Source organism: Bombus flavifrons, chromosome 17 (genome assembly GCF_040668555.2).
Source record: "Bombus flavifrons isolate JBK064 chromosome 17, iyBomFlav1_principal, whole genome shotgun sequence".
Classification (NCBI taxonomy): Eukaryota; Metazoa; Arthropoda; class Insecta; order Hymenoptera; family Apidae; genus Bombus; species Bombus flavifrons.
In genome coordinates, this window is record NC_138458.1 from 6,685,702 (window position 1) to 6,701,132 (window position 15,431).

The window sequence follows — 15,431 nt, forward strand, 5'->3', positions numbered from 1 at the left end:
GGATCACCTAAACCTCTGATATCTTTCGTCTCACTGGTGTTACGGCGGTTGCACAAATTTCCACCAACTCTTACGCGGGACCGGATCCCATAGTTTAGGACGAATACAGCGAATAAAAGATCACGTCGACCGGTATAAACAGATACGCAGAGTTCTATTTAAAAGAATACCGATAACCTTGTAGCCTTCTCAAGAAACAGAAAATTGAGAGAAGATCGTTTCCTCGTAAGTAGCTCAACTTTGTCCTATGAAGCTTCCTTATACGATCGTAAACGAGGCAGATATCTTAGGCGATTTCGTTTAACTGAGACAACCGTGTACGACGATATAGGTAACGCTGCAACGTAGTAGCATTGAATTTTCTATTGATAATACATTCTTCTGTAATACGAACGGTACGAATAATGTGGTTTGTAGATTGATCTTTTTGCTGTTCGACTGACAGCATATTTATGGAGCTCAAAGCATCGACAAAAAGTACAGTAGTTTATCTCATTGGCAAATGGAAATTTTGTTAGATACAAGATATCTCGAGCTTTTTCTGCTAAACGGTGTTAGAATATTTTTTACTTTGGGCCGCATTAATATTTTTTACGTACATTTTTTTACACAAGTAGATAAATTTGTAGTGCTATTTCATCTTTGAAAACACGTTATAATATACAAAAATTGTGCACTTTGCCTATCTACAATTGCACGTAAAGCGAAAGGACGTCTGTGTTACGATATCGTACAATATATGCGTAATTGTATCTTTCTATATAAAATGCATCAAATAAAAATCAAGATTCCTCGTAATTCTGTTATTTTCTTAAAAACTGCACGACCATTAGCCTTCAAGATTTGACCGAGAACAAAATTTACCCGGCAAACATTGATACGGACGAACAATTAACGCAAAAGATTAGTAGCGTACATTCCCTGAGGCTGCAGGGAACGAGCAAGAAACTTCCAATATAAGAAACATAACGTTTCCTACAGATGTGAACGTAAAGTCCTGTGATGTGAAAATCCTGTGTTCGTAAAGGCAATCAATATTTACGTACTGTGAAATCGAACGAACGCAAACGTCAATTTACTTTTACGCTTTCTCGACGGCAAGTTATTTCGTATATCTTCCTTCGACTTCTTGGCAAAATATTTATTATTTCTGTTCGTCAGATACTTCCATCAGGCCCGTACATCTATACGAGTGCGTCGCTGCTATAATACTTGTACTATAATACGCTACTACAATATGCTCGAATGGAAAACTCTGGCACACCCCGTACGTGTAAGATTAATATCCCACACGAATCTATTTTAGAAGCGAAAAATATGGTTACATATGTAAGCATATTTGTATTTCGATTTTACTTCTTAATACGAGCTTCTGACAAATGGAACTACCGTAATGAATTCCACTCGGCTATCTACAAGATACTTGTTGTACGTTGTACATGTACCTTACTAACGAACTGAATAAAGTCGCTGACAAATGTAACGAGATAACACCTGACTGCGTTGAAAGGATAAGGAAATCAATGGCAAGGTGGTCGCGATCCTATATCAAAATGCAAAGTCATTTTCAAAGCAAAGCTACTTCCTGGCCTCCTTACGCCACCTCTTGCGGATAAAGATACACAACTTATCCTTTTCCCTTTTTCCTCTTCTTTTTCCACGCGCGTACTTAACGATTGCGTTTATTTGCCGAAGAAATGGGAATTAGCAAACGCGTATCGGAACGCAAGTTAAGATTTGTATTTTGAGCAATATTCTTATATTTCAGAACGTAAACCGTACATACAAAGTGTATAGGCCAACGTAAGGCGACTCGAAGCTAAAAAGTTGACTCAGATAACGAGAGCATATTAAAGGAAATGTTTATACAATATTTCTCACATAGTATTAAAACGAATCTACTTCTGCGTCGTAAATTTTGATTATATTTTGCATTAATCGGCTATTTTTCTAGATACATTCTACTTATGTAAATGTATAAATGTATCGATATATTCTTACGAGTTGGCTACGGGGAAACTTGGTACATTATGTAATGCAATATTTACGAAGGATCTGGATGCTTACTATTTACTATTCACAAAGTATTTCGGTTACTAGGAATTCGATCGATCACAATCGCTATCGACGACAGGCGTAATTTAAGCGACAGTTCAATTGAATTTGTGCCAATCTAGAGGCAATGCTACGAAAGAAGCGGATACATTTCTCAATAATAATTTACGAGTATAATCCATTTGGAAGCTTAGAAAACTAGATACATGAGATTTCTCCGAATTGGCAGTAAGCGTGAAGCGTGCTAACTAGATGTTTGTGTACTTCTTTCTACGTGAAAGGAAAGTGAACCACTTATAATAAAATATGATCCTGTGTCAGGCTCGCAAATGATAAAATATCCTTAAATCCGTTGAAAGTAAAAAATTTGTGGATATATCGATCAACGCATTTTAACTTACTCGTGTCTAACTCGTACCTTGCTGAAAAGGATTTAAGGCAGATATATAACGTCTCTTTCTCGTATTTCTTTCGCCTAAATAATACAGAAAATAAAATACTGCACGATACCAGAAATGATAAAGGACAGCCTTCGAAAGGAAGACATAAGGAGAACGGTGAATTCCTCGTACAAACTCAAATACAAAGACCTGAAAGAGCCGAGGACGTTGAATACTGTGCACGCGCGAAATAAACCTTCGAATTAGAATCAAAAGAATCCTGTCGCGGATAAGATTGGCAGGAAGAAAACAATGGAAAGTCAGCAGACTAAAATACCAGGATATATAAACGAAGAAGGGCAAACATGTGACAAGATAAAACCAAAATCAGTACCAAAAATAAAAATACCCAATACACAGGGAACTTGGACGAAAAGTGTACACAAACAGAAACAACAGGCAAATTACAAAGACGAACATCGAGAAGGATTTTGTAAGGAGCTCGTTTGGAACCATGTGTTAATTACTAGTAATAATAACGATAATGGAAGATAAAATTGAAAATTTAGCCTATACTGGCCAACGTTGGAAGGAAAGAAAGTACATAATCATGATGCAGCGTTGCGACACAAACGTTCTGTATCTTTACTTAGAAAGGAGGTGCTGTGCACTGTAACTTCTAGAATTGCATTCGACTATCTTTCTTCTAGTTTTGCAAGGATTGGGTTACTTGTACAAAATGTCCATGTTCGTGAAATGTTGGTGGAAAGTTAGACGTGAAAGGAAGGATTTGAGAAGATTAGCCTGCAAAGTGCACTCATGTGTATCGCATTGAACGTTTCAGATATTCCGTATATTCTTTATTACTCCATCTACTGTACATCAATTTATCGATTTGTTATCAAACCGTTGGTGTTTCTGCTTTGAAAATATAGCAAAATATGCAAATCCATAAAGCTTGGATATTTATGCAATTTCATACTGCCAGGAAGCTAACTATGAAAATGGAGTCTACGTGATCTGTATCAGCTACTAACTAGCATAATAAATATTTTACTTCGAATACATTAGATATCTCTGAACATTGTGTGCATCCTATGTCTTTATGCATATTTAGATTTCCAGTAAGCTCATAAACATCCACGACCTTCGAATAAAATATGCGCACAGGCATACGCAGAAATATCGAGAATACGATAATACACAAATTTTTATTATTTAGGCACCATGATTATAGTTTGGATTACGGTAATCTACGATTGCGATTTAAGTCGCAACCAACTGATCACTTATCGATTGCATATAATTAATCCGTAATCTTTATCAACTAGAATTTTGAATTTCTCGTGAACATGCCTGCATCGTACTACTGTACGATATTACGACGTGACGAAGACACGCTTGATCTTACTCCAGCTGCGTTATTCAACTCCTGTTCGTTTCGGATCATTTGACTTCTTCCTTTATTCTATCAGAGATTTTCCACCTTGAGATTACAGTTCGGTTAGAATCGCCCGTGGCGTGAGAAGGAAACGCGACAGCGAAGCGTCTGTCATATGGGCGAAACAATCGCCTGCAAACCACTAATATAGCACGAAACCGGTTCTACGATATTAGCGAAACAAATAAAGAAAGAGAAGCGTGATTTACCTGCCGACAGTTCCAAGACTCCCCCTCTTCTTGTCAGGAAGACAATAGTCCGGGCTTTTCGTGGTGTACAACAGATTATCGTGATGATATAGAGGCGGTAGCCTGCCTCCTGACCTCGGCCGAACTTCCGCCGCAGTTGCGTATCTCCGAAGCAATCGACTTCCTGCGGCTGCTGGCCCCGAAGAACCAAGACCTCTCCAACAGGTACGCACGCTGCACGACCCGGAAACTCCGTGACATTTGCATTCCAGGGTCAAGGATTGTTCCACTGCCTTGTAACGATTAAATACACAGAGATCACATGTGAATTCTGTCAGCTTATGTATTTCTTATATTTTATTTGAAGCGTACGAACGAATAATTGAAATTCCTCAGTGAGGCTCGGAGTTCGTTTAAAGAGAGCAGCTACAGCGAATTGCTCGATCCAAGTATTTGCTATTCACGGGAAAGTTTATATTAGCGCGGAGAGATGTTGCGTATTTTCGACAAGATCCAACAGCTCGCTTATTAACGCGTTAATACGGTAATTTAGTTTGCCGTGTATCAGGTTTTCCTTTCGTTTTCGATCTGTTCTCGTTTCTCGTATTTTGATCCAGAGTACAGTTTCTACGTTTCCAATTATGCTCCGAAATATATGAATTTACGTAAAGATCCGCAGTCTAATAATTACCACGTATTCCTAAAGCCGAAAAAGCTACACGAATGAAACGTATAATGGCGAAATGATTATCAGCGTGGATGCGAAACGAATGCAAATCCTCCGTCTTCCTCTTGTTCGTCGCTTTAAATTAATACGATTATTTCAATTACCCTTCGACCCGCCCGGTTGTTGTGCATGTTAACAGCGTGCATAAACTTCGCGGTTGCACCTGTGCCAGGAGGAGTGGCGCCTTGGAGAAATCTCTTGGCCATCCTGGACGCGGATCTAACGTCGTCGCCGCAGCCACCCCATTTGAACGAGTTCTTGGCAGAAAGCGTGCCGAACGAGAGCGACGTGGCGGTGAAGGACGAAGGTGAAATCAAGGCGGACGGTGACGGTGGCTCTCTTCGTGGTGGAGTGGCGCAGGAACAAGCCGCTAGACTGCCCAGGGCGCATCCTCTCGCTAGCCTCCAAACTGCAGCTGCAGCCGACATAGCGTACACGAATGCTTGTTCTCTGGTTCCTGTTACGGCAGATTGCAAAATGTGTTTCTTGCGTTTAAGAGTTCTCTCCTCTTTTCTTCCGCGGAGAATTCTACAGGCCCTTTAGCTTTGATTCCATCTGATTTAATTTTCTAGTTACTCTGCCATCTCATTGTAAGATGATTGATATGATTTTTCGTTAAGCGTAACCCAATACTTACGACAGTGTACCTTTCGAATAAGTATAATCAATTAATTAAAACGACTCGGTATCCTGATGCGTTGCTTCCATCCTCGTCGCAAGCAAAACCTTGCCCAAGCCTGTTCGAGCTAATGAAATTCGTTATAAACTCCCGATAAATCCGGACTTACAAAGAAAAAAAGAATGAAAGAAGAAGAAGGCTGAACGAAAACGTAGCAAGCCGAACGTTCTCTCTTGCAACGGGCATTGTTCGGCTTGTCCATTGGCAAATTTGCTTAACAAGCTCGCGTTTAATTCTATTTTCGTTACATAAGAAGCTTTGCCGAGGCTGCTGCTAAGAGCAAAGGTCTTCCGATGAATTGGGTCGAAGGTCGAAGCGACGACGCTGCGATTTTCTAATAAGAAATCTGCGAGGCGGGCAATTAACGTGGCAAGAAGTCGAGTCTCTCGAACGGCCCCGAATAAAATCGGTAATGGTACGGTCCGTGGTGCCTTTAGAGGTCGCCATTCACGGTCTCTCCTCCAGCCGGTTTGAAATAATTGAAGGAAAGCTGATTAGCATAGCGGCAGCGAAAGGGCGGCTTTTCCGCTCCTCCGATACGTATCGAGCAACCGTGTGTTTTTCATCGCCACTGCGAACCTCACGGGCCGAAGCTTCTCGGTTTTCTCATTAACGAAGGATCGCTCCTCTTGCCCCGAGGGGAACACTTTTATTTACAATATATAATTATCGTCAAACGGCCAACAGTTAATCCGACATTCGCTGGCAACCGCTATCAGAAAGGAAGGAAGCAGCAGCTTTGATAATGACCACTAATTGAGCCGCTTCTTCGAGGCCTTCCCATTTAACCTGATACGCTTCGCGGGATATACGATCCTCGTTTTCAGGCTCGTTTGACGTTTCTAGCAATAATTTTTCGTTCTACCGGGGCCCTCAAAAAAGCTTTCGCAGAAGAGCACAAAGAATCGAACTTGTTCTTGTTCGAGGGTATCTAATCCTAATTTATTCTCCTCTTCCGTTTGGAAACGTTGATCGCTCAGTGGAGTCTGAACTTTTCTAATCCGATGCAGCTACGCTTTCGAATTGCAGCGTGTTTAAGAAGTTTCTTAAATTGTACGAGCGTCTTTGCTCGAGGCAAATGATTACTCGAAGGCTGATTAGAAGAAGTGGCTTCTAACTCCAACTGCGTTAGCTTCGTTGAACGAGAGAGGAATTTTTCTCCTCGAGAGACGAATGTGACGATAACGAAACAAGTCGAGTAATTGACGCTTTTCTACTCTAGACTTTTTAGTTCAAATTAATTCCCTGAAAAGTTTACCTTTCTTCGTTTCGTCGCTTTTCTAGGAAACTAACACGGCAGTATGAAAGGCAAATAGGGATTATAGAATAAGGATCTTTCGCAGGAATGGACGACTTTGCGCGGCTCCACTTTCATATTCGTGTAAGTTCATATCTAGGAAGCGATTTCCAAGAACGATAATACGAATAACTTCCAAGTGAAAGAGAAGGATTTAACGTTGGCGACATGTTCGTGTCAACTCGCGAATGTTGTTCACTTTCTCTGATCAGCCAGTTCATGCATTAACGAAACAAATACATTACGACAGCTCGATGTATCGCCCCGAACCGTATCGAATCGTCGTCGTGATTTACCTACGCCTTTGACAGAATTTAGTATGCTAAATATTACAGTCAATCAGATATATATACCCATATACGTAATCGAAGGATTTTCAATTAAATTCCTGGAAGCCAATAAGTTACAGGACATGGATATTTCCACGGAAATAAAGAGACACGTTGTTTGCCATATCGTGCCATGTTACGTAACTTTATCTTGTTTGATCTAAAACGTAGAAAACTTCTATGCCTTAAAATTCCATAGAGTATTTATTTATGGCATCTAGAAATTTTTCTACGTTTTCTAAGATGAAGTGAAATTTATGAGAAAGTAAACGTTAAGCAAACACGTAAGAGAGTATCGTGCTTCGCGAGCATGTACATCGTGAATTCTGCTTTTTCGCTCGTTATTACGTTCGTGATCTTGAGCGATCTTGGACGACCATAGTCACGATCTTCTTCAAAAGGGCTACACGATCGTCTGTGTTGAGAAGAACACGGTTCCGTTGAAAGAAGACGAAGATGGCCTCCAAAACTCCTTCGATCACTATGACCAATGGCTCGTTCGAAATCGAAAGTTTCTTCTTATCTCAAAAATCGAAGGAGAAGAATTAAGCTTAGTCGACTGTTCAGCCGCCTGAGAAATGCATCCTCGACAACACCATCATCCTCTCTCTTCCAATAATTCCTCCCAATTTTCTCGATGCACCGTTCCAACCGCGTTTCATATTTCAGCGAGCATCTACGACTCGATATCTCTTTTCGCCTCAATGTCTGACGAAATAGAATCTTAGATGAGCCGAGGGGGCAGCTTCGTGACTGGCCTCCGCGGTGTTAAATAAAAGGTGTCGAACATCCGACATAGAACGTACCGGTAAGTAATTCAGGCGTATAATCCGGCGCACGCTCGATGCTGCTGCAATTCCACCTACGATGTCGAAATGCTTGCTGGCATACCGTCGATGTATCTCTGGCCGCTTGCACCAGGCTGGCCATAACGTCCGGCGTCGCTCTGCACGCCCTTGCCTGCTTCCTCTCCAAAAGGCCGGAGCTTTTCGCGCTGGTGCAGGCCTCCCTCGTCCACGTGTAGCCATCTCCGGTACGACCGAGAGCCCTGCAATTAAACGGCTCATGAGACGTCGATGATACGTTTGAACGAAAAGGGCAGCACGACTGCTCGATGCTCTAAAGTTCTGCTCCCGCTGAAGCAACTGCGAGAAACTTTTCGTCGTCCGAGACAACTTTCCAACGACGTTCTGTTCACACGAAAGAAACATAATCCTGGCAACATTTAGGTTTCGTTTTAGCAACGTTTGTTCATTTATGTGCGTCACGTTGCCAATCGAATTAAAACTTTCGAAAAGGGAAGCTCCTTTTTGGACAAATAGAATTTACTTGCTCGTAAAATCTTTGCGACAAGGACAGAGAACGCATATGTCGCTCCAAATTGAACGATAGCAGGCGATACGTTGAAGGAACGCGCCGTCGAAAGCAGAGAAGCCGAGGATAATGTATTAGAGTACTCGTCCAACCCCACCTACGTTTACCAAACGTTTCTCTTCAACCTTGCAATACCCATCCACGCCCGAACGATGGTCACTCTCCGCGTTATAGCCTACTGGCCATCCACACACGCGAAAAGGGCTTCACCCTCCATCGTAAATCCGCCTATGCCCAAACAACTCTTACCCTCGCTACGAGTCGACGTCCTGAATCGAAGGTCGAAGGACGAAGAGGTTGCGCAGTCAGTTTTTTAAAGGACGAAGAGCGAACGATTAGACGCGACAACTGGTTCCAAACGTCACCTAACAGAATAGCTGCACGATAGCAAAATTATATTAAACATATTTATCGATTTTATCCCTACTATTTATTACCACTGTTATTTTGTATAATTAGCGTATCATTGCGATACATAATAATACGACGAAATAAAACAATGGGATCGATCGTCTTTAATATCCACGTGTATACGCGTATAGCATAAAATAAAGTTTACCGGAAGCATACGCGTGCTCGGACTACCCCTACGTACCTACCGGTCACGTCCGGTAGCGACAGGCTCTGAGGTTCGCGAGCGCGACGTTCGAGTGCCCGACTAACGGTTCGCGAGCAATGAAACAGAGCGCGCAGAGTTTAAGGAAAGGAAAGAAAGGTCCGTCAATACCAAAAAATTCTGCGTCGTTGAGTTTTCCTTGGTTATAAATAGTCATCGATCGCTTCAACCGCGATATTTCTGAAGATTCGACGACTTTACGATGCTGTTGTTGCGTCGCGACAAACGTAATTTCCCTGTCCTCGATGCTCGTCTTTCCGCGAGCCTCGTAATCTACTTGGCTTCGCTCGTGCCTCCAGTTCATCCTACGACGAGTATCTGCGCGCGGAAGCGGCCAAGGGATCCAGCGCGTAGGACGCAGCGAGCGAACGAATCTCGAAAATGGAAACTTGAGGTTGAAATTCACGGAACGGAGGTGGTTCTATCGGACGGTGAGTCGTTCGCGCCACGGTTCGAGCAGAGGGCCGTAAATCAGGGGTGAATTTCGAAAATTATAGGGCGTGAAGCTGAAAGGTGGCTTTAAGCGGCGCGGGTGGATACGTGCGCCGCGGCGCAAACCGTACCGAGGATAATTACGGACACCTGAAAGTCGAAATGGCTCGGGCACGGGATACGTCTAGACGTAACAGCCCTGGGAATGGCCGGCTCGCCAACCCCGTGTCAGCAGCCTACCCTCGAAATTACCCTATCAAAAGGCCGTACCTCTAATTCATTATTCCGTCGCCGATCGCACCGCTGCTGTCGTTTCCAAGATGCCATTCGCGTTATGTGCTCGTCCCCGTTCATGACGCTCATACACCGGGACAATCGTAAATGCTCGCGTTCCCCATTTCTGCGGGGATTTACGTCCTCCTTGGTTTCGATATCAACTAGGCATCCCCTCCTCCTTCGTCTGCCACGCTCGTTTAACGATCAACTCGCTGCACCAAGCCTCGTTTAGATTAAACAAGTTATACGAATTCGAATTAACGTTATACCGCCTCACGAAAGTAGTCGAACGCTTATCGCGGCAAATCGAGTTTATGCCGGTGTTTATGCAGCGTGTGCCGGCTGACGCGACTCGTTATTTCTCCGCTGTTCGCGACGATGCTGTCGACCTTACTACGAACGACGACCAGATATTCCCAAAATACTTTGTTCTTACAGCGAAACCGAAGTTACTTATCTTGTTCGTTCTCTTTTTTTCTTTAGAGGGGGCTAGGTCGGGGTTGTAGGAGACTTTAAATTCAACGAAGCATATTACGCGATATTCTTATCAACTCGATACCAGGTTTTCAGTAAGCTTTATTTTAACGCCTGATCGAATTTCATTGCCCAATAGCGTATTCTACTCTTTCGCAGAAGTTTGAGCGAGTTGTCGTTGTCAAAGTGGCTGGATGGACCAATCGTACGTAGAAGATCGTGTAATACGCATTCTTGAATTTGTCCTACAGTCCCCTACGATCTCGTGAAAAATTTTGTCGATATTTAAAGTACTCGACGACATTGTATTGACGATAACGTTGAGAATCTGAAATATTGGCAACAATATCAGTCATCTAAACGCTTCTTAAGAATATTCTGAAAACGTGTGTAATTCGCTGAAACGTTAAAACGATAATGTCTAGTGAAATTACTCTTAAAAAGAAAAGAAAAAGGAAAGATGCCGTGTTATATTTGTGCGAGGTTATTTATCGCCTTATGCGAGAGTGACACGCACCACGAATGAAAGGGGACTTTTTTGTCAATGGAAAAAGAAGGAAGCGAATTTATTTCACGCGTCAAGCGCTTCGGAACGGAACCGAGGGACGCATTCCTCACGCATGGCTCATTAAATTCACGCACACTGAAATAAGGACGCGCACGAAAGACCAACCGACCATGTTCGTGCGCTGCTCGCCAAATTGTTTGCCTAATTTTTCATCGTCTCCTCGCAAAAAGATAAGTAATTTCAGTGGCCATTGAACTTCCTCCGATTCTGGTTTCAAGCTACCGGTATAATCACAATTCATTGGAAGTATATATTTAAAAATCTCGAAAAATGCTCTCAGCGCTTTATATCTTCTTCGATTTAAAAAAAAAATACGATAAATATTTGGTTGCCCTAAAAGATTCTTTCGTTTTACAAGGAAATAATAGATGCACATTTTTTGTTTTAATGCGAACGAAACGTATCCTACGACAGCTACAGGACGATTAGGTTAAGTTGACTACACGACGACAGCCTTGTAGGGCTTGTAGAGGTTAGAAAAAGTTTCTAATAAATAATACTGTATCCAAAGACATGTTCCAAGTATAAACCGAGCAATAAACTATCATATTATATACAAATAAAGTTATTAGTAAGAATGTCATAGATAATATAGCGTATATCATAATTTTGATATGTATAGAGATATTGAAAACTTAATTTATTTCTGATTGCAGTTTCATATAATTATTTCGTGATACTCGTATTTCATACTTCTTTTATATCTTTTTGTCTTGTACGTACCGTTAAAACCATTCTCTTTCTTGCAAAATTGAAAGACAACTGAGACATAAAAATTAAAGTAGCTGCTCCACATCGGCCTAACCACTTTTCATGCAAAGCTTCAACGTCGTGATACATTTTCTTCGTGTTTTTATTTACGTACATATGTATATAAAAGTGCATCGCGTTTGGCTGCAGGCTTCGAACAAACTAAAAGAAAGATAAGAAAAATTACAGGCATTGGTGCAACCTAACGGAAACAAATTCAAAGGAAGACAGATTCGGCGTTCAACAAACGACACTTGACAGATTTTCCGTACAATTATGTAAATTGCTCGTCTGAAACATGCTGCTTGATAGGCCGCAATTATTTTAATGCGAGTGTGAGGTTTGCTTTCGATTAGTTTCTTTTTTTTTTTTCATTACAAAATATGATTGACAGAACTAAAACAAGCAGCCTGCAGTCCTCGTCAATTCTTCGTTCCATTTAATTATAAGTTATAAATATATATGAAATAATTTTTGATTAAAATTTAGTTAAACCTCAAGTTGATATACGTATATAAGTTTCATTTGACAGCTAAATAATAAAATAATTCGAAGAAAAATCAAATGCTTATTCAAAGAAACTAACGCATAATCATTGTGAAAATAACATCCAGCCAGATGAAATAAATATTACTTAAACCACTATTTCTCAAATATTTTACTTAAATAACGTTCAAGTTAAAAACTGCTCCAACGCTTTGTTAATTTTCTTCTTCTTAAGCAGATTCTGGCGTAATAAATCAAACAGCATATTAACAGAACATTCTAGGACATAAAGGATACGTGCAATTGGCTTTCTCAATTTCGATCATGAAACGCGCGTTGATAAATCATTCGCAGTGGTAAATACTACGACAGAAACTGTCCGATATCCAATTTGCAACGACCGCGCTTAGATTTGTTACGAGTTATTATTCACGTGCGGCGTATATCATGTCGGTAACCATTTCAATTAGCCAATGAACGCATTTTCGAGGCACTTTCAACAATCGCGGCGAGGTCTTGTCTCGCGAGACCACCTAGTACGCAACAAGTCCGACTACTTGTAGAAGGTGTCACGAATGAAGAATATATCGTTTGCCGTTCATCTTGTTTCTTCGCAATCACTGAGGTTTATATTGATGTATCTACTTCCATTAAGAGAGTCGTGTTCGGTTTTACGTTACTTCTCAAAACGTACAGCGTCGTTTATAGAATGGCTTAAAAAAGTATTCGAACGATCTAAGAAACTTTTTATGCGTACGGGAGAATCGTACAGCGCCAACCGAAGCTTGTTCTCGCTTCTACTGTTAGTTAACTACGCTACAGGTGCAGAGTTAAATGCATACTGGTATACTTTTCGATATTACAAGAGTTCTAAGACGTTTACGCTGGTCTTCCCTATGTAGTCTTCAATTATCCAAATATTACAATTATTCGGTTAACGCTATACAAATTCCCACGAATATTACCACCCAATCTCAGCATTCTGTTAAACAGCAGCTTAATTTTCTCGAAAACCGACAACGAGCGTATCCAATTATAATAACCAGTTTACCTGCTAAAACGCGAGACGTAAACGCGACGACGTGAGCGAATTCGTGCGAATAATCCGCGTGGAAGGTATGCTACCGGTTCGCTCGTTTCCTCGGAATCGATCGGCAGCCGCGAGCTTTCTCGCAAAATGCCTCCTAAATTATAGAATCCTAAATTAGCCGGGTGGAAGAAGAAAAAAAAGAAAAGAACGTACCCATAAATTGGAGGAGATTTGGCCGGCCTCCTATACGCGATCCATTACGTGAAAGAGTGTATAAGGACAAGCTTATACTCCCGAGGAAGTTCATGGTCGTTCACGGGTGTGTACATTCTTATGAAAATGCGGCGAGCTTCAATAAAACTCCGTGATGTACGTTTCGAAACGACCGAATGGACAAGTACCTCCGATGTCGGATGCAATTTCGAAATTCGTTTTGACTGGTGGAATCGTAAAGTGGCGTTTTTACGGGGCTGATAATAGGTCGGCGCCTACGATTCCCAACCGAGGACCTCTCGTGTGCGGCCACCAGCTCGTTTTCAACCGAAGAGGAAACGAAACTGAAGTAGCCCTCGAGTTCCGTTAATATTACAATTCCGGATGCAGTCATTTTCACTCTTTATAGTTCTTTAATCTACCTCGTTATCTACACTGACTCACGAAAATATTTGGACATTTATCATAGAAAACATTTGCATTCTACGCTTTATATAAAACATTTTGGAAAGAAGATATTAAGAAATGGCCGTTTATGTAACTCCTTGCGAGTGTAAAATTCTTGCACAACGTTTAAAAATATCTCTCAAGCAACACAAAATGTTCAGCACCTATCTGAAGTATGAAAGTGAATGTTGAGGTTAATTTGTATAATATAATGGGTAATTGACTTTCATGATTTCTGTGAAATATGCATACTTACACTAAATATCTTTCAATTTATATCTGTTTTAGTACTTGTATCTGAATATTTGTGTCAAATCTCATAACAGTGCTAATAAAATTTTAGGATGTATCGTATAATGTACATAATGTATTCATAGAAGGTGTCTGCAAGTATCCAAATACTTTTAAGAGTTTGTATGTAATCGTTATTCTTCTTACATTACTCCTAATTTGGAGAATTTTTCATGATCAAACACTGAAATAGTATTTCAAAATTGTGTACAAACTTAGATGAAGTAAGATTAGGTTTTATCAAAGTACAAAACATATATTAGGATAATGGATAGATTATAAAAGCTTGTCATACAAGTTGGAGAGACAGAAAGAAGTTTTATAATTTGAAGGAAAGTTCACAAGAAGTTTATAAAAAATATTTCTATAAAATACTTTAATTTGTTCAAGTTTCACAAAATTATAGTATCTACATAGAAGGAAAAAGTAATAATGATGAAAATAATATTAGGAACTTCTTGGAATCCCTTCTCAGAGTCATAATATGAATTTAATAGAGTTTACAAACATAATATATACAAATGAGATAACAAAACATGTTAAAAAAGATAACTTGAACATTTTCAAGTAAACATTGTGAAGTATTACACGATAAAGAGATACAAAGTAGAAATTTTCAATTTTAAATCTTCATGGTGATTAGATGACATATTTCTGGTTCTTTAGGTTTCAATTATGTTTTATCAACACGTTATTATATCATAAAAGCCATCAAACTTAAACATCAAGACAGACCTCTAAATTCACAATGAAAATTTTTTAAAAGTCTGTACTTTTGCCAGTGGAATACCACAAATGGATTGTTAAAGAATGTCATTGTCGAATCTAAGAGATCGTCTATCTGCAAATTTGACGCCTTTTATTAAACAACGTATTAATAGAAACGCGATCGAGACCCGAAGAACCAGAAATATATTATCTAGTGATCATGCAAATTTGAAATCTGCAATCTCAATTTTGTTTCTCTTTACCGTGTAAGACTTTTGAATTTTTCGAGTTTAAATCGTATATCTGCACTTGCTAATTATCCTGTCACTACCTGCTTCATAAGCTTTTTCCCGCCACGCACAGTTGCCTTCTAACCTAACCTCGCTTTTCTTCCTTATGTTTTTTCTACTTACCTCCTGCTTACTAGTATAGAATCTATCTTTCCGGCTTTCCGCAATCATATTCGCTGTTTTTTGCTGTTTTTTGCATCCACTTCTAGCTTGTATTCCCTTTTTTTACCCTATCTATCTCCTTAATTATTCAACATTTATACTTTACTCTATCCACACACACACGACTGTACACACTATACGCACGATACACACTATACCGTTAACATATACAATGTACTAATAAAACCATGATTGAAACCCGACAAAAAATTGTAAAT

General features: G+C 40.2%; 1 protein-coding gene across 9 annotated transcripts in view; it reads right to left on the reverse strand.

Moving 5' to 3' along the window:
• The window catches only part of LOC138188811 (protein Wnt-11b-2), a 29,013-nt gene that overhangs the window by 5,208 nt on the left and 8,374 nt on the right, over positions 1 to 15,431 (reverse strand). For 5 of the 9 annotated variants that reach the window (XR_011175689.1, XR_011175690.1, XM_069130915.1 and 2 more), the window contains 3 exons: positions 7,903 to 8,144; positions 4,896 to 5,248; positions 4,086 to 4,357 (listed from right to left, as the gene is read on the reverse strand). Coding sequence is in view for 7 of the 9 variants with exons in the window: in XM_069130915.1 (XP_068987016.1) it covers positions 4,086 to 4,357; positions 4,896 to 5,248; positions 7,903 to 8,144 (867 nt within the window). In the remaining 2 variants the exon portion in view is untranslated. Of the gene's footprint in view, positions 1 to 3,823; positions 4,019 to 4,085; positions 4,358 to 4,895; positions 5,249 to 7,902; positions 8,145 to 9,788; positions 10,288 to 11,559; positions 11,814 to 15,174; positions 15,426 to 15,431 lie in introns of those variants that run through there. The other 4 variants (XM_069130920.1, XM_069130922.1, XM_069130921.1 and 1 more) reach the window with 4 other exon arrangements.